This window comes from Lepidochelys kempii, chromosome 7, assembly GCF_965140285.1.
Source record: "Lepidochelys kempii isolate rLepKem1 chromosome 7, rLepKem1.hap1, whole genome shotgun sequence".
Taxonomy (NCBI): domain Eukaryota; kingdom Metazoa; phylum Chordata; order Testudines; family Cheloniidae; genus Lepidochelys; species Lepidochelys kempii.
Window position 1 is genome coordinate 115,144,623 of NC_136386.1, and position 27,134 is coordinate 115,171,756.

At 37.5% G+C, this 27,134-nt stretch overlaps 1 protein-coding gene across 8 annotated transcripts in view; it reads right to left on the reverse strand.

Annotated features, from left to right (window-relative positions):
- VTI1A (vesicle transport through interaction with t-SNAREs 1A) overlaps positions 1-27,134 on the reverse strand; it is a 360,190-nt gene that overhangs the window by 270,366 nt on the left and 62,690 nt on the right. For 6 of the 8 annotated variants that reach the window (XM_073354361.2, XM_078853877.1, XM_078853878.1 and 3 more), the window contains exons 4-5: positions 7,900-7,977; positions 1,533-1,553 (exon numbers count right to left, since the gene is read on the reverse strand). In XM_073354361.2, the coding sequence (XP_073210462.1) occupies positions 1,533-1,553; positions 7,900-7,977 (99 nt within the window). The remainder of the gene's footprint in view (positions 1-1,532; positions 1,554-7,899; positions 7,978-27,134) is intronic. The other 2 variants (XM_073354362.2, XM_073354365.1) reach the window with 1 other exon arrangement.

The window sequence follows — 27,134 nt, forward strand, 5'->3', positions numbered from 1 at the left end:
AATGGTCAGTAACCTTGTTTATTAAAAAAAACATGATTTGTTAGCAAAATGCTCCTATTGCAGCCTTCTATAAATCTACACACATATGCACGTCTACGTGCTTCCATGAAAGGGCTCGGCAAGTGTGAGTCTAAAGAACTATCCTTTGCTACAAGTCATTTCTGGTCTTAATAGTCAGAAATCACATTATTAGAATCCTTGCAACAACGTTCTTATCTGTTTAAATACAGGGACTATAAAGAAAATATTAAGGAGGGGAACTAGGTAGGGCTTTCACTTTGTCTCATATATTTACTTTGTTTTTAAGCTTTCTTTTTCTTCTCATTATCAACTAGATCCATTTTGGACTGGGAAGGAGAGACAAGCAGTGTGACTAGGACACTGGTGAAAGATTCTTTAAAAAAAATTAAAGCCTTGTTAAATCAAGAACTCCCCTTTGTTGCTATTGATTTGGTTAGTTCCCAGTTCTCTCCCATCATCGCACCTAGAACTTACGATAAATACTTTTTCCAGAGTGTAATGTCCATTATTGATTTGTCAGTTCATCATCATCATCGTGTTGTTCAGTCAGAAGGTAATAAAGACAAGACTAACATACCATACGAAAATGTCAATACTGTGTTTAGTAGGAGCTCTCTCTAGGAGTCTACTCAGAAATTTGGCCTGCTAGCAACTATGACTCTCCTAAACCCTTCTTGGTAGTAATTAGAAAAAAATAATAAAAGCAGTGCAAGTACCTGCTTTTGCACATGCCCCCCCCCCGCACACACACACACGCACACCCCAACAACACACTACAGTGGACAGCATCTTTAGAAAATACACAATAAAATTTCAGTAACTGACCATAAAAAACTTAGACTTCTGGCTCTAAATATTTATGAGCCATTTCCTAAGTGAAAGGACAGGTACTTCAGAATACTGATCTTTCGTGTTACACCTACAGATCTACCACATACACACAAATAAATAATAAATATTGATCTGTGTGTTCAGGTCTACTTGTACTACATTTTCACTGTGTATGCAGTGAGTTCATACAATAGGTATTTCAATTGCTCTAAACTAAATTCATTGCACAGTGAAGTATTACATATGTTTGATAGTGTTACAATATAGGTTTTCATCAAAGCAATGCTTACATTTACAATACCAATGTACAAAAGTATTTACCCCATCAAAGATTTTGTGATGCAAACAAGATTACTACTACACGTGATCTGATCATGATATTCGAACAGATCAAATCATAGTTTTTTTTCCCTTCTTTTTCCAATGCCTTTAAAAATTCTCTCTGCTATCAAAGAATTTTAATTTCTAAGGTTTGATCTAGGGAGTCCCATGTAAGTGTATAGTGTATAGGGGGGTGGGGGGGAGAGGAAACACATAACAGTGAATATTTTTAAGCAATGTAATCAATATTTTTGCTTTGTGTAGATTTCCCTGCAACAATAACAAAAAGATCTACTTTCAGATTTGGAAACTCAGCTTTAAAGGGAAAGCTAGACAACAAAAAGCAAGAAAGTACTCACCTCTTCACGTAATTTTATCAACTGCAACATGAACGCACAAAAAAGATAAAAAGGAAAGAAATGGCAGGAAAGAAAGATCAGTTGTGTGACAGGATACAGAATTAACATTGACAATTTATCTGTTTACATGTTTAGCATTTAAAAATCACAGACAAACACATTAAAAGAACCTAAACATAGACTACATGCAGAGTTTTTTGAACGAATAAAGATCACTTTCTCACACTGTCACATTAAACAAAGAGAATAGTGTGAAATTCTCTTTTAAACCACATCTAAGACACCATCATGAAATAAAGGGGAATGACTTCATAGAAGTCTATATTATAAAGAAAAAAACAAGTTTACTGTTCCTCTCTTCTAAGATTGTACAGCTGAAGTGGTTTTGTATATACAAGTTTTCAGAATGTTTTCTGTATTTTTTTAGTTGTGACAACTGGTTTCTTATTTTACTAACAGATCTGACTTATTAATAGACTATAGTATCTTTATAGTTTGTCACTGGTGCACCAATTCATATAATTCTCATTCAGAATGTAAATGCATTATTATTATTGAACCTATTATAGCAACCTTTTTTCCAGTTAAAAACAACCCAGCTTATGTGGGTTAGTGTAAGAGAATACTTATATAGTGCACAATACATTTAATAATAGGTAAATGGAATAATGGCTATCATGAAACATGATTTATTTAAAAAAAAATCCACTTTGCATATGCATTCTAATTCAGGATCACTATATTTTATATATTTTTAAATAAAGGTGTGTTCGTAAATCAGTCCAGTTCACTGCAATCTACCTTTTTAACACTATTAATACCATTGTATTGGCAGGACTATTTAAAAAAACCCAACTAGCTTGTATACCAACTACACTGTAACATGTATCTCTCAAAATGGAGAGCGATCCATTAGTTTGTTGTACTAGAACAAAATAGTACAATTACTCACAATAAGTGTATGCAAAGGGATGGTCTGTATGAAAAAACAGAGCTTTCTCACCGATTCCAGTTGAATTGGACAGTGACAATCTCAGTCTATGTTCATATTTCATTTACAATTTCACAAGACTAATATTCAACTTCTATATAAGATGAGAATGTTTACAAATACTGAGAATCTCCAGCAAGAGAGACGACCAAAAATAAAAATCCATTGGTTCCCTAGTATTTCATATGGTCGGTCTAAAATTAAACCTATACTTCAACCCATTACCAAAAAACAAGAGACAAAAGGTTACTAACCATATAAATTAGGAGGGTAATTGCAATAACTTAAAATGAAAGATAAAGGAAACTTCCAAGAATTTGATATAAAGAAAACCACACTCTTTACCCACCAAACCACTTCTTAAAATCAAGTACTTGGCCTAGCATAAATCAGTCTCTCTCTCTCTCTCTCTCTATCTTCCCCCCCTTCCTTCCCCAAAAAGGCAAACATTACGTCTCTTTAGAAAGAGATGATCTGGGAGTTGATCACATAGCTATCTTTTCTTTCTGAGGTCACCATTCTTCAGTTGACTATGATACTTAAAGGGCCAAAGTTTAAAACTACTCTCCTGCAATAGAGCCCATTTGGGGCATGCCACCCTGCTATAATCAGAGAGAGTTTCAAAACGCTGCACATTTGTTTTTTCAATAGGTTCCAAACAAAAAATGTTCTATCTTGTTTGTGCTGCATGGCTGAATTTAAGCTCTGCATAGGATTTGCAGCTAAGCTAGGTAATGGGAGATTTTTTTTTAAATGTTGTCTGAGAGATATTCATTCAAATTAACAAAAGATGTATTTTTTTGCCATCTAACAATGCACTTGAAGGAAACATATTGCCTTTTTAATTTTTACGTATGTGTTTTTATTAAGCTTGCTGCTCAGTTGTAAACAGCATTTAAATATATACTGCCACCATTTTAGTTTATGATAATCAGCATATTTTTGAAACAAAGATTTTTTCCCCTCCCAATACGGAATTGATACAAGAGGTAATCTGTTCCTTTGTAGGCTAAAAAAAAAGAAAAAAAGAAAAAAAATCTGGTTTATGCTGGTTTGAACCAGCGGAATCTCTTGTGGCTAAGCCTTCTGCTGTGACTAAAATCAAAACGGCGCCGCAGTGTGTGTGTGCGTGTGTGCGTGTGTGTGCATCTGTGAGGCGTGTCACGTGACACAGAAAACTACCCAAGTTTTTTTGAAAAAACTGATAACGCTACTGTTGTCTCTGTCCGCATACAGATAACGAATAAATGCTGAACTCTATTAAACGCCCTTTACACATTATCGTGGGTCGAACACACAATTTTCTGAACTTATGATGACAGTCTGTCTATTTTGCTATAAACCCTCGGCATGTAACGAACAGATTTGTGTCTGGTAATGATCTGCTCTGCCAGGGCTATATGAAATGATACCAACCTTCTTTAGATCTCGGGGAATTAAATTGACCAACTTCACCCCCTGGTCTGTAACTGAAGTTTGACATACTTTATGCACAGCAAGCCCAAATCTAATATTATCAGAACTTTGTAGTCCGAAATTAAGTAGCCACAACATTTTTTTTTTTAACCACAAATCACACATACAGTGTGTGATGTAAAACACACACACACACACACTTAATTTAACCTTCTGGTTAACTAATAAGTATTTACTCTAACATATTAGCAAATCTAGTTTGGGAATGGAAGGCAATAGTATTATATTTCAAACAAACAGATTGGTAATGCTATAAATATCTGCACGCTATATTTTTGGCATAAAAAGGTTTCTTATTTAACCCTATAGATGCTTTCTAAAAATATATGGAGTCATCACATAAAACAACTATATAACTAATAAATGGAAGTCACAACTTTAAGCACTGTAGCACTGCACTGAAGCGCTCAAGTCTTTCAAGGAATTTGATAAATATTGCCAGTCTGAATGACAAATATGTCTTGAAAGTAAAAGTCCTGCTTAAGACAACGGTCCTGGAAAAAACGATAACCCCCAAACATGCTCAATAGGGTGGCTGGTTTTTTTTGTCTCATATTTTTATAACTCAAAGTGCTTTTATCTGATTATGTTCACTGGATTTAAATTAGGAGAAAATTAATGTATACAAAGCAAGCAATTACTTCATTAAATACAGCATGCCATCACTTGTATCTACCATACCAAACAATGATATATTAATTTTAAAAGAAATTTTGATTGCTGGAATTTGTACATATTTTGACAACACCAGCAGCTTTTATATACTGTACCTATTATACACTAGCCGTATCTTGGCATAAGCATGGAGTCATGACCATATTCTCAGACATAGTTGTCTGTACACATGATGATAATTTCTTAAGCGGGGAAAAGACCAGGACACCCTCATCTGCAATGTTTTGCAATATTAATTGTTGCTATGCAGATCTGTTTTGAGGAACAACTGGAGACTGAATTCTGTGTACTTCTTTACCTGCATAACCTCAGGCATATTCTGTGTATCCACTAACTAAGTTGTGTATATCGTTGCAACTATATCTTTGAAACATGAATAAAGAGCTAACAGTTGAATAAACAAAAGACTAACCAGGCAACTGATCCTTCACTTTCTCCCCAATCTTATTTTCAGTTAACTTAATCCACTATCATATATAAATATATTCAATTCCATTTGCCTTTCCTCTCCAAGAAACAGTTATAAAAAAGTTTAATGTGACTGCCAATGTTCCATCTAAAGAATTGTACAAGCTTAGAAGTTTCTCTCTCCCTCACCTGGCTAACCCTCAAGCCTACCCTGATATTTATCTCCTCCAGTGATGGATTTTACCAATATTTCTAGTTTGCTAAAGCACAAATTCTTAGACAACACCTGTTTTTCATTGATTTAATCATTAAGAAAAAACTAGGTTTGAATATTGCAGGAAAAGACAAACAGCACTTCATTTAGTCAATTTAATCCAAACATAACAAATAATTAATTAGTCTAAACCCTGGATTACACTGAGGGTTAGTCCTTCCACCTGACTTATTCTGTCAAACATTAAAACAAACTTTTGCACATGAGAAAGATACCCCTAATATTTCATATAGTTTTCAGTTATATTGGGATGTTATGTTGGACAGGTAAAGTTTTATATTTATAAACTGCTTTTTATATCAGTACAAAGGGCAACAGCTTTTTGGGTTATTGGATTAAATACTTCTACATAGTTGGCTAATTATTCACATAAAAATACTCAAAACTTACATTTATGGTTGATTTAAAAAAACAGCACCAAAAGGTATGTCAAACTTTAGACTAAAACGTTTGTGTGTGTGATAACCAGCCAGATGCATGTACCCAAGATGATACTCTTATGATTAAGTATTTTCTTAGCTGTAACAAGTATAATCATCATTCTATTTTCATATGAAAAAGTGATAGAAAGAATTGGAGCAATCCAATAAATATGAGGAAGATCTTTGTGAACATTAGTCTTCATGTATTTAAAAGAAATAAGCCAGTTTCACAGCAGAGTTTCATGCTTATAAAAAGTTTGTCAAAAAAGAAAACAAAAAAAAATTTTTTTTTGGGTGGTGGTACAAAGTGTGTCAAGTTTAAGACATGAGTTGCAAATACAGATTTACATTTCTGAAGAGAACCAAGTGTTCTCCCCACTCCACATTTTACCCTAGGTAACAAGTGGTCATTTCAAAGATCAAAAACAAACAAACCCCACGCTGGCATATAATTTTAAAATTACATTATTATATAACTCTTTTAGGGGAGACCATTTTTTTTTCCTCCCTGACAGTTTCAAAAAGAGATCACATCTCACAGAAAGTGCTCCTGTGAATCAGTTATTCAGCCTTTCCTTAAAAAGCAAAAACAACATTTTATATCGCACTCACACATTAGGTATTCTGTTATAAGTAAAACTTCTTATCATACCTGCCTTTTTATGTCTGATCTCACACAAATTTCTCTTAAAATGTGAAAACAGTGGTGTTGTTAAAAGACGTGAAAACCCAAATTCTATCTTAACACCTTTATATGTTTGAACTTATGATGATGACATGCAAATTATGAAAATTCTCTCCCTAAAACAATCATACTCTTTTGTATTTAAAAAAAACAACTTTCAACTCACACCTTGTATATCTGCCTCTTTAAATAGGTGTCTAAAGCTATTACAGACTCTTTTTATATTATACATTAATATTAAATACAATATATGATTTCATCAATATACGTATTAAGTCCATCATGTAAATTACCAATTATCCTTTTAATATTGTTCTGCTGATATTGTACTTGCTCAGTACTCAACCTTTTTAATCTCAATATTTTGGACATTGAGGGACAAATCCTGAAGTCTTTAACTTAGTTTTAACTCAGCTATTCCTGAGGCAAAACTCATACTGAAATCAGAACTGAATAGAACTCCAGAATTTGGTCCTTATTTCTCCCCAATTTACAATATCCAAATAATTGAATTTATTGTTAAGTAATCATTTACCAAGCTTCACTTGTAAAGTCAAAGTTACCACAGCAAAAAAAAATTATTATTCAAGTAAACTTTAAAATAACTTCTAATTTAAAAGTACCACATGCTAATTTTGGTGTGAGGGAAGACAAGGGAATTGATTTAAAATAAAATTCAGTTTTCAGATAGAAAACCTGGAAGACAAGTTTGAATCCCAGATGAAGTATTAATAGGTGGGTTAGATCCCTCTGAAAATAGTGTTTCCTTTATCATTTTTATGACCTTATAAGAATCATGATGATAGTGCCCTGAATAACAATTTCATGATAAAACTCAAGGAGGGCTTATAGTAATTAAGCACCCTTTCATAAAAAGAAGTATATAACATTATAAACGCTAATACAATGTGTGAGAGAGAATTACAGGCTTTTACTGGTGCAACTTGCATTTTTGGAACATGGATAGAAAACCTGGTTAAGAAAAGAAGGCACACAAGGAAAGTGAGGGGTACTGTTCAATTCTGAGAGCTCACTTTCATTTGTTTTGCCTGCCAGTGTTGATTTAATTATACTGCATTATTATCAAAGCTGCATTATGTACTTTTTTATTCCTTTTACATGTGTTTGAGGTGAAGACCCTGGCTTTGTCAGCAAACAGTGCGTTTCAAGTTATTCCCTAAGTACTAAATAATAAAGAAAAGAGAAGAAAAGATTTTTTTTAAAGATAGCAGACAGTGATCACAAGGTAAAGGGTTAAATGTAAGATCTCCAAGAAACATTTTGAAGTTGATTAAGACCCCAGCTTTGCATTAAACAGTATCATTTCCACATGAGTTGTTGCTAATGCTGTTAAGGAGCAGCTTGAGAAGCCCAGTGTGCCAGTGACCTCCTTCACCCTCCAGCCACCCACTAGGGCTTCTTGATTAGCATCCTACCTGGTTCTCTGAGGAATTCCCATCATCCCCTAGGAGCTCATTCCGCACCTCGTCACTGTAGGCAATCCGTGACCTTTTCTGTAAAACAAAAAGAAAAAAGGGTTAGGAAGTAAACCTTGGAAGCCATCGGTCTCAAGGCTGATCATTTTAAACCTCGAGAGCCCCCTAATGGATACCTATTTGATAAAAATCTGCAAGTAAAGTTACTGAAAAGTTCCTTAACTGCAGAATTTCAACATATATTATTGGAAAAATATTAACATATTTGAGGAGATTGTAAAAAGTCACGTTCATCTACAAAACTTGCCTAGTAAAATACATGGATATACAGTATGCAATTCAAGTTTTGAGAACTAGAACATTTTACATATTACCGCAGAAGTGTTTATGGAGGCATTGATGTATTTATCCGAAGCTATCTTATTACCTGGAATGGGAACTCTTGAACTAAAACAGTAGTAATGTCATGAAACAGGGAAGGGAAAGCCGAGCTTTTCCTACATCAAAGAGATAACTTTTTAACAATGTACATTGGCCAAAAAGGATTTAAAATGACAGATCTAGAAAATAAATAAGGTTTTCTTTGCTGTTACTGTAAAGGCCTATGGGGAAAAAAGACCATAAGAAATCTGAGGGCTGGGTATGTGGGCGGGGAGGGGAGGAGGGAGGGGAGGGAAGAAGAGGGACAACAGTATTGGGAAATGTTAGTTTGCTTCACTTTATATAAACACATCAAAACTTGGTAAAATTAGAAAGCCAAATATGGGCCTAAGAGACCATGTCATGATTTGTACTGTCTTCAAACTCCAGACTGTCTCATTAAATATTCATCCCTATTGATTCCAAATTAGCATATTTTTAAGAAAGTTATGAACAGTTGAAAACAAAGGTTCAAACAACCATCCCAAGGTCACTTAGGCACCATGGTTAGAATTTCAGAGATAGAGCTCAGCCTTAAAGTTTTGTGGCTGCCAGCGAACTGTACAGTACCATTTTACTTTCCTGCTTCAATTTTTTACATTTACCACTGAAAGGGAACAAGGTATTTTAATTGATTGTTTTATCGCTTTTTAAATTAAACGTGGATATGACAAGTTTTAATATACATGAAAGGAAGTGGCTAGAACGAATACTCCGACAACTAGACTGTCTGTGGAAGCTTCCCTGCACAGCTCTGCCAAAGCACTCCAGTTCCGACCTACAGTAGTACCTGTAGCAACAACTCATGAAACACAGCAATCCTAGACCTTACCTGAGTTGGCTGCCAACTGTACCAAAAACTTGCCTCAGTTTGGGATGCAGACAGTTCACTAGAGAGTAGACTAAGCCCAGGGAAATTCATTGCATTTGTGACCAAATAAAAATATGAAAATAGGTCACCACTGGGAAGAAGACTACCAATGAACTGAGCCAGGGCACCACCCAGCTTACTTGCAACACTTTTAAGCTGTTTATCCTTTATGATTAAGGTTTGCCCTTTCACGATCATCATCATCATAATGCTTACCAATTTGTGGTGCAACTGCTCGTGTTTAATACTAGAATATATACTAAAACTACAACTATACATAGCAAGGACAAAGCATACCATGAACCTACTACAAGAACTGAACTGCGCTAAATCTCTTTTTCCCTACTTGGAGATCTCAGCCGCAGCAGTTTCATACTATCCAAGCAAAAGTAGTCTACAGCATTAAAGGAAATGAGAACCTTTAAACAGGCTGTGGTATCAGAGCTGCCTGTTTAAATTATTCATTTCATCACTATGGGGGACTAAAACACTCCACAGTATGCAAGAAATCATATGGAGATGGGTTTTGTTTTTCTCTTTTTTCACCAAAAAGCCAACAAATTGGCATAGATTGCTCAATTATATTATTTTCATATTTTTACTTGATACACATCAAACAAGGAAGGAAATTACAAATATATGTCAATAAATATCTAGAGACACAATGTGGGTGAGGTAGTATCTTTTACTGGATCAACTTCTGTAAAAGATATTACCTCACCCACCTTGTCTCTCGAATATCCTGGGACCAACACAGCTACAACACTACAATAAATATCTAATCTTTTTTGGTTAAGATCCAATCTCTACATATGAGGTCCAGCAATCTAAGTGTACAGTCTTACACAATCACCTAACAGCGCAGCACCATGGACATTGGTAATGTTAACCATATTTCTCACTGTTACCTTGCAATGGTAAACATCATGCTCCATTAGTTTGTTGTCAGGTGTACCATTTGGCTAATTATAGAGAGTTTGAGGAGTTCTTGGTTTCACATAATTCATTTGAATGATTAAAGTGGTGATTGTTCCAATTTACAAGGGACTGTATGAGAAAAAGTGTGCTTTATGACAAAGAATCGCAACATTTTTGCAATCATTCTATTTTTTTCCCCCCTCAAAAAGACACTATACCTATCATTCATGTCAATATAAGTGCAGCTAATAATGTCTGTACCATTGTTCTTTTATTACAATGATCTGGCCTGATCAGAAAATCAGCAGTTGTACTGAAAGAAATAATCTTTTGACTACGACTAGGTGCAACTCTTTGCCTTAATCAATAAATAATTTGATATTACTTTTTAATCACAGTTTCACCACCACCTGGATCAATAATATAAAAGGACCTTGGAACTAAAGTGCTCATTTGTTCTATCAGGATTTGTACAAAACATCAATACTTTATTTTCGTTAACAAAAAATAAAAATAATGATTGTAGTGATTTGGCTAATACTTATATTTGACTAATCAAAATTAAAAACAAGAAAACGGATTAATACAAATCTGATGATTATAAATATTTTAAGATTTTTTTTTCTTCATAACTATCAACAGTATACAAATATGTACTTTAGCCAAATGCAAGCATGATAGTTTGAGCTGGAAATGTCACACATTCTGCTACAGTTTGAAGGAACCCAATTCATAATGCATTTTATAAATAGTTAATGACTTCTATACATAAGCTAACCAGGCAAATCAAAAAATTGTCAACATTTTTAGTCTTAGTTGTCAGTTACCACTGTCTACTGGTACTTTATATGTATGTTTCTAGAAAAGACAGAAGCTTTACTGAGTTTGTAATCCAATGCATTTTCTGGGCAGCTCAATATGAGTTTCAGAGCTTCTATGTACAGTTTTTCTCTGCAAAGGTTTGTCAAATACAGCAGAAGTTTTCCTTGCATTTTGTATGTATATGTGCTAAGTTCTGTGCACAAGTGTTTAACGTTACTGAGTATATCGGTATACTTGTACACGCTCAGAGATCATAAGCGGTATAGTATAATGCACACAGTTACACAAAGGGCCTAAGGTACTAGCCAGAAGAACTTCTAGACAAAGAAAGTTTCAGTAGCTGCTTTAAATGTACTACAGTACTCAGACCTTCTGCCAAGGAATAATTTCTGATTCTAGGCAGATCTCACTTGGTTTATGAACAAGATTTTTGCATACTGATTGGATGATTTTCTTAAAGCCCTGTTCACACAGATACACTTGCTCAGTTCTGTCTGGCAATTTGGCTTTAAACAATCTGTCTACTTGACCCAAGCCTTAACATTTCCCTACTGAACTGAATGTGTTCATGGGCAGCCACAGTTAAAATTAGAAATAAAATGAATTAACTCAGCTTAAACTAATTAAGAACTGTGATCTGCAGTACCACCCCCTGTATGATTTTACATGTGAAGCAGGGTACATGCAACCCAAGTGTAAGAATTCTGTTATACTAATCTGAGCATAACAATGAAGTTAGTCTATTACTAAAGCATACTAGAAGCTAATTTCCATAGCCTACACATGGCAAACCAATTGCTTAAATTGCCTCACCTGGGAATGTAATATAATGTTATCATCAGACCAGCCACACTGTAAATAGATTTATAATGCTTTCCATATGCTAGGCTATGTTGCATATGAATTAAGTAATGATCTGGTATTACAATACAATCAGCTAGTTCCCACACCTGGCAGACAGGATATTTTGCTAAATAACTACCTATACAGCTACATCACAAAATAAAGAAGGAAACAGCAATGGGAAGAGAAACAATCTACATGGCATATGACTGATTTTACATAGTAATCCAATAAGATTTAGATAGAGGTGCCCAAAATAATCTGTTCCCAACATCTGTACAACAGAATGCATGCTTATTCATTTCTAGTCAATTCCGGCCTACTTTTCCACATTCTATATTTTAATTACTCATCCACAATGTTCACGTTGGTAAGGGAAACCACTAGCCCCTGCTCCTCGTTTCTATGTACTTTCAGCAGTGAGCCAAATAACTGATGCAGAGCATTGCATGTTTTCGAAACTAAACTAAGGAACAGCGTTTCTCCCAATTACTAATCGAACTAGTCTACAGACGCCCAAAGCTAGATATATTTCAGACAAATGGCCCACTCTAGCCCAGTTATTCCTTTTGCCCAGCCGTACTTTTCCACCTCGATGTATTTCAGAATGGTTACAAGGATTTTTTTTTTTTTTTTGGTAAATCATGTGATAAATCTATAAACAATAAAAAGTTTTGCCAATACTTTTTTCTTTTTCAATATACGGTTTTCTAGAGTATTTCAGATGGTTAAAGAAACACTGCCCACTTGAAAAAAATCACATTTCTGTCTGAAAACTGCACCTACTGTAAATATCAGGAACATCTAAGATTACTATAATTTAATACAGTTAGTGGGGAGAAATTCTATTTTTAAAAACATATTTATGTACTTTGTACATAGACAGTTTCACGTTGCCCCTGTAAAGTTGGAGAGCTAAGACTTGATCCAGCAATGTACCATGTTTGAGCAGACTGCTATCCTCACACATTATATGTTGCAGAATTGGAACCTTAGTTCCTTAAAGCATCCTCTGTGAAGCAGAAAGCTCTTCAATCGTGTTTTCTGATTTTTTTAGGAGAGAAAAATTGGCCTCTCTATTTAAAAGGTGCTCTCCCAGAAATAACAGAGCTTTTTTAATTAGTCTACTTTTAAAGTATTCAGTGGACAGTGTCTTTTTATGGAGAGTTAAATCATATTGACAACCTTTTAAAGAAAATGCATTCAACTTTAGTGTCATGAACAGATCTTATCCTAACTGCTTCAAAAACATTTTTCAGCAGATGGTCTCAAAAACAGGTCACATGAAGGCAACAAATTGAACTTCTATTTTTGTACGTCAACGAGGTCATTTTATCAAACTATTTCAGACCTCAATCCAAAAGGGGCTTAACCAAGTGTAGAAAGCTAACTTCTGATCAGTTCTGTCTACAAGGCAAGAAACTGATTCCACATTGCTAATCTGGAATGTAATAAAAAACTGACTTTCAACTGTTTTCAAAGAAAAGTTAAAATTTAAAGATGATATGCTTTATAGCCATAGAAAATAAACCGCTCTGATCACTCCCCCTCCCCAAATAAAAACTAAGGTGAATGAAAGCATCAATCCAACAGAATTGTTTAGATGACAAAAGTCAATCCCTGAAACACTTCAAATCTCCCTCCTCCCCCCAAATTGTTACAGGTAAACTACAGAAGACAAGATTACAACCTATAACTTGAACGCTGCCACTTCACAAAATCAAATGTCTTCCAACAAGAGCACAGCCAAATCAAACCATCAGTAAAAATGTTAATGTGAAGTTAATGCAGACAGAGAGCATCACACATTCTACGCAGAAGTCACAGGTCTACAAATTTTCTTTTCAACAATCAGATACTTTTTCAGCTTCATTATGGGGTGAGAGCAGGCATGAAGGTCAAGATAACCCCCCATAAGAATACACACTCTGTATTATGTTGTTGGTGAAAAATGCAGCTTCTGCCAACAAAACAACAACTTCTACCACAAACCTCATGACCAATGGACTATGCATGTCACCAAGATGGCCAATGTTAAAACAACCTACTAGATTATACACATAATTAGGGAAGAATGCAGGTCACCTGTGAGATAATTATAATTCATTGTTTCTGTGTGCACATTAGGAGTAACAGAAGCAGATTTCTAATGTGAAGAAACATTTGTATTCACAAAAAAAGTCCAACATTTAGCTGAACTCTGCTTTCTAATGTTAATAACTTACTAAAGAAAAGGCTTTCCCAAAACCAAAGGTCACAGACCAAAAGCATCCTTTACAAATGGTGCTCAAAAGTTCATCATCACTACTTCTAATTCAAATGGACACTGCATACAAAAAGATGATGTGATACAATATTAAGGATATAAATGTAAACATGAAAAAGCTAAGAAAGGCACTGCATTACTATTGATTACATATGTATCCCCAAAAACCATGCTAAATAGCTCCTCTCTACTTGGTGTTTTTACCTTTTGGATGTTTTTGAAGTTACCACACTCCCTCTCGCAATTTTAGGCATTGCTTAAGCAAGTTAAGTATATTTAATTCTTTTAATCCTTCATCAGAAGCCTATTCCTTCAGTCTCTTTAGACATGTAGTTGGTTCTTATAAGTGCTGTACAACAGTTTGTCAACAACTTCAATCAGATGCCATAATCTGGTCAAAGCATTCTAGCTGTGATCTCACCAGAGTTTAGATAGATAGAAAATTACTATTAAACTAAGAGGTGTCTCTCTGTATGTGGCCTGAAACCTCACCTGCCTTTTGCACTGCAAACTCATATCTAATCAGCTATCGACTATTACCTCCAGGCCTCTTGAAGCATTCCCACAGTCCAGATGTCTCCCTTCCATTGAAAATTTCTTCTGATTATTATTCCCCAGATGTATTCATTTGTATTTTTCCCAAGTTAAATCTCTTTAAAAAAATTCTGCCTATGTTTCTATCCATTCTATGCCCTTTTGTAGAATTCCTCTATTTTACAAAGGAAAACCTCTCAATGTAATTTCATCTGCAAAGTTCATTCACGTGCTATTTGTTCCCTTTCCAATATATAAACAAAAGTGTTTAAAAAGCATGACATAATGGGTAGAGATAGTGAGACTAGTGAGGGGATATGTCATCCTGCCCCGCAACCCTTGGGTGCCTCACAATGCCTTGCTGAAGTAGCTCCCACCTGGGCCGCTCATGAACAGCCTTCCAGCATGCAAGCCACACCCTGAGTGTCTGTGTGTAACTGCAGTTTGCCAGTTACGCTCTGGTTCTCACCAGCCTTGGTTGTACTGCAGGGTGGCCCCAAAATGTATATCCTGAACTGCCCAGAAAGGTAGGTTCTGTACCTCTCCTGGACAGTACGAATATTTAAGTCCCTTACTCCTTGAAGGGAGCAGTATACCAGTTTATTGTCTTAAACAGCATCACCCAAACACCAATTTAAAGAGTGGATTAGATAAACCCATAAAAGAAGTTTATTAACGACAAAGAGAGAGATTTTAAGTGAGTACAAGTACTGAGGCATAAAAGTCAGAAATGATTTTTTTTAAAAAAGCTTACTAGTGCCTAAAAAATAATATTAGATTGAAGCAAACTATTTCATCACGTGCTTCCGGCAAAGTTACTGACCAAACACTTCAAGTCAGGACCTGTTTTGATCATAAACTCTTAACATCATACAGGGATATCTCATAACTTCACATACCATGTTGCCACACGTATTTTATCAGGACAATCCTGACTAGCAAATTATTAGTTTTTAGATGATACCTTGCAAGGCACACAGTTGACAAAGATTATTACACTAGTGTGTAGGGTGTGAATAATCTGTCACAATAAAACAAAGTTAACACCAATCCCATGCCACAAGACACCTTCCTGACTTATTAATTTTTGATTACCACTGGCCTTTGTTCACAGTCTTCTGACGAGTATTTGGCCTCTCTGACAGTGTTCATTTCTAAATTAAAATTTCACAAAATAGAAATTAGACATAGAATATACTAGCTAGACCACCTTTCTACCAACAGAGGATTCCTCCTGACATTAGAACTTCAATCTAGTTTCAATATCTTATACAATGTGTCTTCCACTGCTTCCCTTGGGGAACTATTCTATAATCTACTGCAAACACTTCATCTGACGACTTTGGGTGAAAGGAAAGACCATCTACTGAGTGAGGTTGAAGGGGAGAAGACAAATTTAGGAAGAAAAAGCGACTGACAATGTCACTTTGTTCCAGTAAATAACTAGACATCTGACTGAGGTGGCATGTCATTCACTTTTGTCATGTATTTAAATGAAAATCTTGTCAGGGTATTTAGAGCCACGTTAAACACCCAGAGGACTAAGTTTGTACGTCTCAGCTGCTGCTATTGAGTAGTTTTCTCTTGAGATCTGGTCTACCCTGTCTCACCAGGAACAGAAAGGTGACAGGTAAACCTGTATTCAAATTCTTGTCCAGACCATTCTGGAGAAAAGTTAAGAGGGCCAGGATGAGTCATCTAAGGGGTCACAGCTGCCTATCTCTGCACTATGCCCTGAAAAACACTTCAAACCAAGTTGGACAGAAAGCAGACATATATGCATGCAGCCTAATGATTAACAGATATTTTTAAGGTTCCTCTCACCATAGAATCTAAGTACTGAGTTAGCAGCTGTTTGCACCTGTTCCAAAACACCCCCCTTTTTATGCCTGACTGCTCAAGACAATGACAGCAGACACACAAATAATCAGAGAGATTTAGGCCTGAAGACATCAATGTCGCCCGTCCCATAGGCAGACAATTGTGAGTACAGCTGTGAAAACCAGAATGATGACTTTCATCAGAAGCTGTGCTATTTTCTGAAGAACCTGGATCACTGTGGAAAGGTACAAGCCCGGTCAAACTTGCACTGTGTTGGGGAACACAAATATTCAGTGTGTACATTTCTGACCCTCTCTCTCAAGTTAAGAGACAGACTACCACACTAACTGCCCACAAGCATCACCATTTTCCAAATAATCTGGTTTTCAGGCGGCCTGTCAAGAAGACAGGATGACAGAATTTCACCAGAGCACAGAGGCAAACTTGATTAAGTAATCAAGTGAAATCTCTTGTCTATGAGAGAGGGTCTACTGTGACCTGTTATCCTTCAGAAGTGCTCCTGGTAAGCAGGGCCTAAATACAATCACTAGACTTCCTTTGTTTCTCCAGAGGGCCCCAGAAAAAACATTTACTAACCTTTCCGTAACTGTTGTTCTTGGAGATATGTTACTCGTGTCCATTCCATGTTAGGTGTGTGCATGCACGGTTACTGGAGAATTACCACTTCAGTGGTATCCTTTGGGGTGGCTTTAGTGCCAAGCACTTTCTGTTCTGGCCCCGCATCCTCTCAGTTCCTTCTTGCTGACTAACTCCAACACAGGGATATGAGGGTGGGTCATAAAATGGACATGAGCAACACATCTCAAAGAACTGTTTTTATTCTGCTATACTTACAATAGACCCCTGCTAAAAAAAATCCTTCCCCTCCTCCCCCACCCCCCCAAAAAATCGGACAATATCACCAACTACCAGCCTCTCTCTTGCTCCTCTTTGGGGAAAGGTTATTGAGTAGGTGGTGGAAGGCAGCTCTGATATATTCTGGGGTCATCTCATTGCGTTTCCATGATCCCATTTAATTTGAAATTCAACCTGATTTTGGTATGAAGTTTGCACCACTCTTGTTCACTGATTTCCTGCTAACAGAGATCATATGTCCATTTGGATCCTTTTAATCCATCTCTTGATATGCTTGACCATTAGATTTCGTTGAGCCACCTCACCAGTAGATGTTAGCTGGAGTACATTTATAAGATAGCTCTCAAGGTGGTTTTGGGTTGTTGGTCTGCCCTGAGAACACTACTGTGGGGCTGTGGAAAGTCCAGCTAAATTCCAGTCTCTGGACTAGACAGACATATGAAATGGAAATGTGAAAATAAGGTGCTGTTTTCCTGTAAGCCTCTAAATGAAGTGGTGATGTCAAGGGTATTGAGACTGCTCTTTACAGAGTGCTCCTTAAAGTGGCACGGGCAAGGAGAAACATATTTTTCAGGGGAGTCTAACCAATTGTCTAACCAATGCTGCTATGGTAAAGGGTTAAAAGATATCAGAATAGCCAAACACAAACTAAAAATGTATACAAACCCTAGTTTCAGCTAGCATAGCCATCTGCTATCTATCCAAGTTCTTGTGTCTAGTGATACTGGAACACCTGCTGATATGCTCAGCCAGGTCATTCCCCTTCAGAAAGGGAAATGATGTCAGTTTTATTTCCTGCCTCCATCTGTTGATTAGCGGCTTATTATCCTTTGCCTGGGCTCTCATAATTGGGTATTGAAGAAATAGGGGTTTGTAATGAAAGTCTACATGTAAGTGGTCTGAAGTGGCTGCTATCTGTGAATGCTAGAATTTTTTTCCCCCTCTTTTTCTACTCTCCTATGCCATGAACACATAGCAGTTTAATCTAGCAGCAGAGGAACCTCTTGAAAGCTGATGTCTTTACATGATTTTTAAACCTCGATCTTGCACTTTTCGGTTACTGTGACTCTGTCACAGATCTCAACCCTGTTGAGTGCATATTTTATCTGTTGTCTAAACATCATTGGGAGTCAAAATGATCTCTTCTCTTATTACCAAGGGAATCTTGCATAACACATAGGGAACACCCACTTTTCTCCAGATTTGGCTATGACTGACATCCTATAGCACTTTTGTCCTCACCACAGGATTTGAGGAAGTACTGTGAAAATTATACCATCTGATAGGACCTAATTTAAAATATTAAAGCCTTTAAAATGGGCCTTTCCAAAGGTTAAATATTAAAAAGAATCCTTCTGGCTACTTCTAAGTGTCCCCCAATGTTATTATCATCATCATCATCACTGTTTTGGTCATATGATGTTTTACTCTTGCTACTCAATGTTGGGTAGAAGAAAATCTCAGTTAAACATTATTAATATTGCTTTATATCATTGAATAGTAAAGAAACCAAACATCCCATTAGCACAGTGGAGAAAAATTTCTAATATCTCCATTGAAAGTATAATAAAGTTATGTTTGAAAAAGAATAATTAAATGGAAAAAAGTCTAATGTAGTATAAAGGTTGCAAGCTCAACAATACATCTGCCACTTTGCACATTCTACAATTTTAGAGTATAAAACAGTAAGTATATTAAGTAGGGTGACCAGATGTCCCGATTTTATCGGGACAGTCCTGATATTTGGGGCTTTTTTTTTTTTTTTTTTTAATATGGGCTTCTATTACCCCAACCCAATTTTTCACAATTGCTGTCTGGTCACCCTAACATTAAGTAAAACAGTTAACAAAAAAAACAAAAAATTATGTGTGTCCAAGTTAACATTGCTATCTGAATACTAATTTCTAAATTTCCAGAATTTCTTATTAACATTAGCACTCAGATTATATTAACAGAGGTCAGTCTCTCTCTCTCTCTCTCTCTCTCACACACACACACACACACACACACTCCTTTGTGTTTAATAATGTTAACAGTTTAATGGCCAAAATTAGGCTGTCTAGTTCACAGCATATTGAAGGAGGAGTACATGCCCACCTTTATGGCAACATACCAGGCTGCAAGCAGGCATTGCTGGGATAGAACTAGTAGATACATGCTGTGCTGAATCGATAGCTAACTTGATAAAATACTAGGTCAATTGCTCAGACTTGGCTTTTTCTAGCTTTTTTTTCCCCACAAGCTGATGACTGGCAGTTCCTGCTTTATGCTCTATCAGATGAAAGTCAGTAAATAATCCACTGCCTATAGTTTATCGACTTAACCCTGTCCCCTTTATACTTTTCCTCAGAGTTTGTGATTTTTTCTTTAAATTAAACTATTCATACTAGCATGCCAACCACTACACTTATGAAACTGAAATGAAACTCCCAAGAAAGTCACAAGTAATGGGCATAACATCAAGCCAAATTAATTTCTATGAACAGTGTCGCAGAACATTGTAACATCTCTTCTACTGGACATTTCTGGGCCATATGAATTAAATACCAGGGTTCTGAAAGTTCTTTGTAGCTTGGATTTCTCAATATTAGAAAGATCATCATAGATTATATGATTCCCCATTAATGTTCATACAGACCCTTTCCCCTCCCACTCATGTAACAATCCTGTAGCAAACATAGCAATTGCTTAGATGCAAAAGTATGCAGATAGCCATATGATACATCTACTCTGGTCCTCTCAGCTGTATAAGGCAAATAAGGAAAACAGCTAGTACCACCTGATCAACCAGCTCTCCATGCACCGCCACCGAGTGTTTTGCAGAGCATAGTTTAGGAACATGTTTTACCAGACCATTTTTCACCAAATAAAAATTATGTGCTACATAGAGACAGACAGGAAGCATACAGTGATTGTAGTATTGCCAACCCACATACTTCAAAATAACTCTGACACTTCCCAGAGATATCCAGGGTTGTGAAACACCTAACCACTACCTGCCCTTAGCATGAGGAAGTCTTGTCTGTGCCTGCTGTGGATCAGCTCCCTGAAACCACCAGCTTCTGGCAACACAAGCTACCTTTCAGCCCTCCGCAGGTTGGCGATAGGCATAAACACTAACCCCCGAGTCCTCCAAGCTTCCCTCTGGAACAGTCAGCCCCTCTTCCACTGATAAAAAGAAAAAAAGGAGTATTTGTGGCACCTTAGAGACTAACAAATGTATTTATTTGAGCATAAGCTACAGCTCCGATGAAGTGAGCTGTAGCTCACGAAAGCTTATGCTCAAATAAATTTGTTAGTCTCTCAGGTGCCACAAGTACTCCTTTTCTTTTTGAGAATACAGACTAACACAGCTGCTACTCTGAAATCTCCCACTGATGGATCACAGAACTTTCAGATTTGCTGTTCTCAAAGGAATAGCGCATAGTTTGCAAGAATCAACTTCAGATCACCCCACTACTTAGCACAGAGTACATATATTTTATAAAAGAAGAATAAGTTTATAAAAGAACAGATACACAAGTGATGTAGAGTGAGGTTTTTTCTCCTGCTGACAATAGATCACCTTAATTGATCACTCTCATTATAGTGTGTATGGCAACACCCATTTTTTCATGTTCTCTGTGTGTATATATCTTCCTACTGTATTTTCCACTGCATGCATCCGATGAAGTGGGTTTTAGCCCATGAAAGCTTATGCCCAAATAAATTTGTCAGTCTCTAAGGTGCCACAAGTACTCCTCATTCTTTTTGGAAACAAATAGTTACTTATAAAAACTATCATAATGCTTTTTAGAGCCTAAACTTAACTTAATAACATCCCCTTATCTCTTACAAGACAACTTACCCCAAGTCCTTTTCCTAGTGTTTTCAACCAGTTTGGCTGAGAAGCCGTCTCACAAGATCAAGCCTACAGGCAGCTTGCCCTCACAGACTGAAGTAATCCCTGGGTATTCACATGCACCCCAGATATAGTTTCAAAAGTTCATTATCTTACTTCTAAACAGGATAATCTCTGCTGTTTTCATTTTTTCCTCCAGCCCTTTCAATCTATTGATGGGCCTTTTCCTCAGACTGTAAATGAGTGTGCATTGTGACCCATATAGTACTCAATTTGCACGTCATCAGGTGGAGGGAAATAAGAATCTCTTACACACACACACACCCCTCTTCACATATTCTCTGTACATACATTTCACAATGATTATGAAGACCAGTGTGCCATAGGCTTTCATTAGAGATCTTATATAACATTCTTTGGCAGACCTGGATCCAAGGGATCTCTGTTACCCTTATATACCCCATGCCCTATTCCAATTGGTATCAAGAGGTCCTTGGGTCACAAAAAAACAAAACCTCACCCTAAGAAGCAAAATAAAAATTACCAAGAGACTGTATTTAAAATAATAAGATTTGAATAGAAAATAGTACAATACACTGGTTTGTAACGACTTCAGGTTGAAAATTCAACCTTAAAATGAACACAAACATTTTTGTTGTTCCATAAAATGCACACAACAGACTGATTTTTCTTCACTCTGCTAATCCCTCAGGTGGTGGATCTCTCATTCTTTCCCTCTCCACCACTTACCTACCTCCCACCCTACTAACCCATTTACCTCTATAGTCACCTGCGTCTCCCTTCTCTCTCACAGCAAGATGTGCCCTCATGTTTTCTTCACTCCCCTTTCACTCCATTGTCGCTTACCCCAGCCTCCCTCACATTCTACTGATCCCCTTTCAGTCTCCCACTAGCTCCCCCAGATTCCTGGGTCTCTCTCTCTCTCTCTCTCTGTACCTCTCCCTTCATCCCCCATACACTAATCAATTGGTACATGATGAATGGGGGTAACCATTTTAAGTGAGCCCAGTCTGGCTTCAGAGCCATTGAAATTTCAGCATGTTGGCCATTAGCTACAGCCTAATTTGGCTTTAGGAGAATGGCAGCCATATTAATGGGGATTGGAGGGGGGCAGGGAATAATGGCTCATCCAAAGTAACGGGAGACAGTGGCCATAGAGTAAAAGTTTGTGACATTGCTGGAGGAGAATATGAAGTTTAGAGATTTTTGTTTTGTTTTTTAAAAGAACATGTACACACTTAGCTAAATATCTTAAGTCATGATGTTACTGCAAGAGTGAGAACCTCTGAAAATGCCTACAGGCTGCTTCTCTGCAGCAGCTTGCTGGGAAACCCATTAAATCACTCCTGGTATAAAGATGTATGGAACATCAAAATGCAGGCCGGAAGCATTTTGTTTAAAGAACATTACATGACAGAGGTGGGGCAAGTTCAACAACAAATGAGAGAAACCAAGACACAGAATACGTGCTTGTACTGAAAGGTCAGCTACCAAATGAAAACATGCAACTTCAGCTGATGTAGAATAGATCACATAATCCACTTTCATGTGATGAAAGCATACAAGAGAGACTTTGCTTTCATTTACTGAAACCACCCAGATTTTGAAGGACATAAATAAATTTATGATCATAGAAGTTAGATCAAATGGGTCCATAAATCTATAGAGAGTGAAAGAATCAAGGTTAAGATCTTTCAGGAAATACTTCTAAAGAAATGGATATTAAGTAATGAACTAGTACATTTGTCTTTATAAAACTTCTATATAAAAATCATACGCCTTTCCCAAATTACTTCACAAAGTAACAAGCAATGTATTCGTATCAATGGTCCAATGAGCTTCCCATTAGTCAGGAAGAGGTCTTCAGGCTTAAGTATATTCTTTGATGAGGGAGAAACTGGCCCCCCGCCCCCGACTAATTAGAAGGATTTGAGCGTTCTCTGTGCCTGACAAATGTCCACTGGGTGGAAAAAGAGATCCATCCCTGGGCAGAGAGAAGATGTGGTTGGTTGCCTAAGACCTGTTCTACCTACAAAGATGGGTCGACCTAAGTCACCTTGCATCAACCTATTTCTGCTACTCAAATTTGTCTTTGGCTGACATAAGCACCCCATTATGGCGATGCAGCAAAAACAACTCCCTGAATGGCTTTCAACTGTGGTTGACCTACTGAGGTCAACACAGTGAGAGCATAGACACTGCGTGACTTATGTCAACCACAACATGCCTCCAGCAGCTGTTCTACAATGCCCAACAATGACTGCTCTGGTCACAGTTGTGAAATCACTAACCAGGCGCCATGGAGACTGGAAGCCATCCCCAGCCCCGTTTAAAAACTCCTGTGCATTTTTGAAATGCCTTTTGCTGATCGCTGAGCTTGGCAAGCACACCTAGCATCTGTCCCTTGTTGGGCGCAACTGTTGAACTGATCATGTCGGCTCCACACACTAAATACACTCCTGCTTGGAGAAGACAGGAGGTAATAGATCTCCTGGTTCTGTGGGCAGAAGAGGCTGCGTAGGCACAGTTATGGAAGCCATTGAAACATGGACATCTACAAAAAGACTGGACAGGGGATGCAGGCAAAGGGGTATGACAGGGATCAGTAACAGTGCTGTGTGAAAGTGAAGAAACTCCAGCAGGTGTACCACAAGACCAAGGAGGCCAAAAATCAATCTGGCATGGAGCTGCAAACCTACGGATTTTACAAGCTGCATGCCATACTCTATCAGCAGCCGAGAGACTACTGTGGATATCTTTGAGGAGCACAAGTCACAGAGCCCAGACATGAACAGCGAGAAGGAAGAGGTGAAGAGGACAATTGCGGTTGTGAGAGGGAAATCCAGCTACGCCCCAAGCCAGGATGTTTTTGAGATTCCACTGCAGTCTCTCATATCCTACCAGCTGAGTATGCAAGAGCCCAGTGAAGGGGAAGGAATCTTGGGTTTGTGAGTGAATTTTTCCTTACAGCGTTCAAACAAAGATGGTGTCCGGACCATCCCCAAATTAGCAGGGCACAGGTATCGATGACTTTTCTTTGTTTTACTCATACAAGAGGAGGCAGAGGTACAACAGAGGAAGAGGTATCAGTTTTTTATTCCCCTGTAGGATTAGGCAGGAGGTTTGCCAGGTGAAGCACTTTCTTTATGTAGTTAGGAGGGTACTATGGACATCCCTAAGAGATATCAATTAAATGTTCCTGGAGGAAGGTATTCTGCAATCCTCTTCCAAACGTTTCTAGGGATGGCAGCCTTATTTCTTCGCCCACAAAGGACACTCTCCGGTGTGACTTCAGCATCCACCATTACAGTAAAAAGGCTAGAGACATACAGGCCCAGCTGGTTTTAGGACACCACCAGCAGCTGTGCTCTCTGTGCACCTTTGTTACCCTCAGGAGTGAGATATCAGCTAAAATCACCACTGCCTGTGGAAAACAGTGCCAGTATTCAGTGCCATTGCCCTGTACTTGTACCCATGGAAATAGGGGACAAAATATTATTGATTCAAGCAACTGAAAATTCCCTCCTTACTTCCCCATCCCATGCTCCAACAGGCCATGGCTGAGACTGGTGCTGTGCAGAGCCACTCCAAAGCTGACGTTGCAATAAGCATGTGAGAGCAACGGATGGTATATGTATAACCAAACTGAAATGGAGAGGAATATTTTCTACCATTCTGATTTTAAAGTTCTATTCTGTTAGCTTATTTAAGAAGTTATTGCATGTGTTTTTTTTAAATTGCATACAATTTTTGCACTGTTTTGGGTACACAAGTTCTATTTTAAAGAAATACATATTTATTGTTTATTAATTATTAATATTTACTTATATTTATTACTTCACAACATATACCACAGAATGCCTCGCACTACTCAAAGCACCCACTACTTGTAATTGTGCAGGACCTCAGGACTCATAGGTTCAGTGAAAAACAGTGTAATAATTGTGTGTGATCAGCAAGCACCTCATAATTCCTAGATTCATTAAAAGAGCGTTGTATTCATAAATGTACAGCAAGCACTGCACAATTCCTAACAGACCCCAAAACTTCAGGGTCAGGTAAAGCACAGTCCATCACACCACTGTAGCGGATGGTTAAAGTGTTCTTTCAATACCTTCCTTAGCCGCATAGCTCCATGCTGAACTCTTCTAATGGCCCTTGTGCCTGGCTGTTCAAACTCAGGCAGCCGCTCTACCTTTGCCCTCCACCATGGCAGCAACTTTTGCCTCAGATATTATGTAGGACACAACAGGCAGCTATAACATTGGGATACTTTTCTCACGAGATCCAATCTTATCAGTACATCATGTCAGCACCCCTTCAATCTACCAAAAGCATATTCAACTGTCTTTCTCCACCTGCTGAGCTGGTAGTTGAATCTCTCCTTGGTGTTGTTCCTGTTTGCAGCTTTCTGAACAGCCCTGTGTTCTTAAAGATGCAAGTGTCATGCACCTCCCTGACCAGCCTACACTGATATTGGTGAAGTTTCCCCACACTGCCCTGTGTTTGCAACGTTCCTGACACTAGTGTAGAGCTCTGCAGGCTCCATGCCTTTTTCAGAGATGGCAGAACAAGTTTGTGGGATTCTTAAAAAACTATGGGATATAGGTGGCATTATGAGATGGAAAAAGTTGCATGATGGAAACTTGATCCCCTGCACCCTTAGTTTCTGACCCATTATGCACTGGAAAAATTTCTTAAAAGACATTGTGCTGGATGTGGGCAAATGGCACACTGGTGTATCTGTCCATGGTGCACCTGCTGTGCATTGACACAAGAACCCCTGATTAGTACACACAGTGGCAAAGGAACCAACCAATATGCACGCACACAATCAATATACTAACTCTGGTGGCTTTCCGCCTACATAACTTGCATCAGCCAAAGTTTGTAGTGCAGACATGGCCTAAGTTATATGCAACTGATTTGTGAGAGGCACTCTTACTTCAGGATGCAAAGTAGCCACTGCAGTGCCATGGTACTTTGTTGATTCCACAACTGCAGACCCCAAGATTGGTAACCTAGAATTAAAACCTATTTTACTGAGAAGGTATTGGCCAGACCACAAGGCTGAGGTACCAATTAAGGTTTATTATTTTCAATGTCATGCAAATCTAACCTCCACCAGGCAGAAAAGATTTCAGCTTAGTATTTTATTCAAAGGAGACCTTAGCAACAACATATTTTTCACTATGAATCAGAGCAAGCTCCAGAGGATGTAGGCACTAACTCATCAGAGTACCTGTTTAGTCTTATCAGCAGGTCCCACAATGATGTTCCATAGAAGGGCACTAAGGATGGTACACAGCCTCATTCTATGCACCAGGCTGGAAGGCATTGCCAAAGATCCATAATCAGGTTTAGGTTTCATGACAAGCCCCTCAAAAAGAAGCTGGCAAAAAAGAGAGTTATAAGTCAGAACAGAACAATAATTTCTTAAATGAAGCCACCGTATGCTGAGAAAAAGGTAGGACAGAAAGCAGTCAGTATTTTTTAAGATCTCTCACATTTCTCTTTAATTTCAGATTGAAAATCTCTCATATCTTTTCTATTGTTCTCATAGGTTAGATATTCCCAATTGTTATTATGAAGAAGCTACTAGTCCACCATCTCAAACAGAATGGTGTGCATACATATTTCTCCTTTCTTTGATTTGCAGACCTGAGGAATACGTATTACTTCTTATCTGCACGAACAATCTCCGCTACAATGTTGGCATTCAGTCAGCTTTTATCTTGGGGACCCCAAATTGTACTGTTCGGCAACAGAGAGCACCTATCAAGATTGAACTCCCAAACAAATAGACTTTTGTCAGCCGTTCAATTTGTATTGGGGAGCATGCCAACAAAAACAAAAGTCAGCAATTTAAAACAAAAAACTAGCCCCTGTGCTGACAGGAACAAATTACTATATTCCAAATGAATAAGAATTACTGTAGATCACAGTTCCTAAGTATGAACACTATACAAAAGATGAAAAACTATTCTTGGAATTAATTCTGT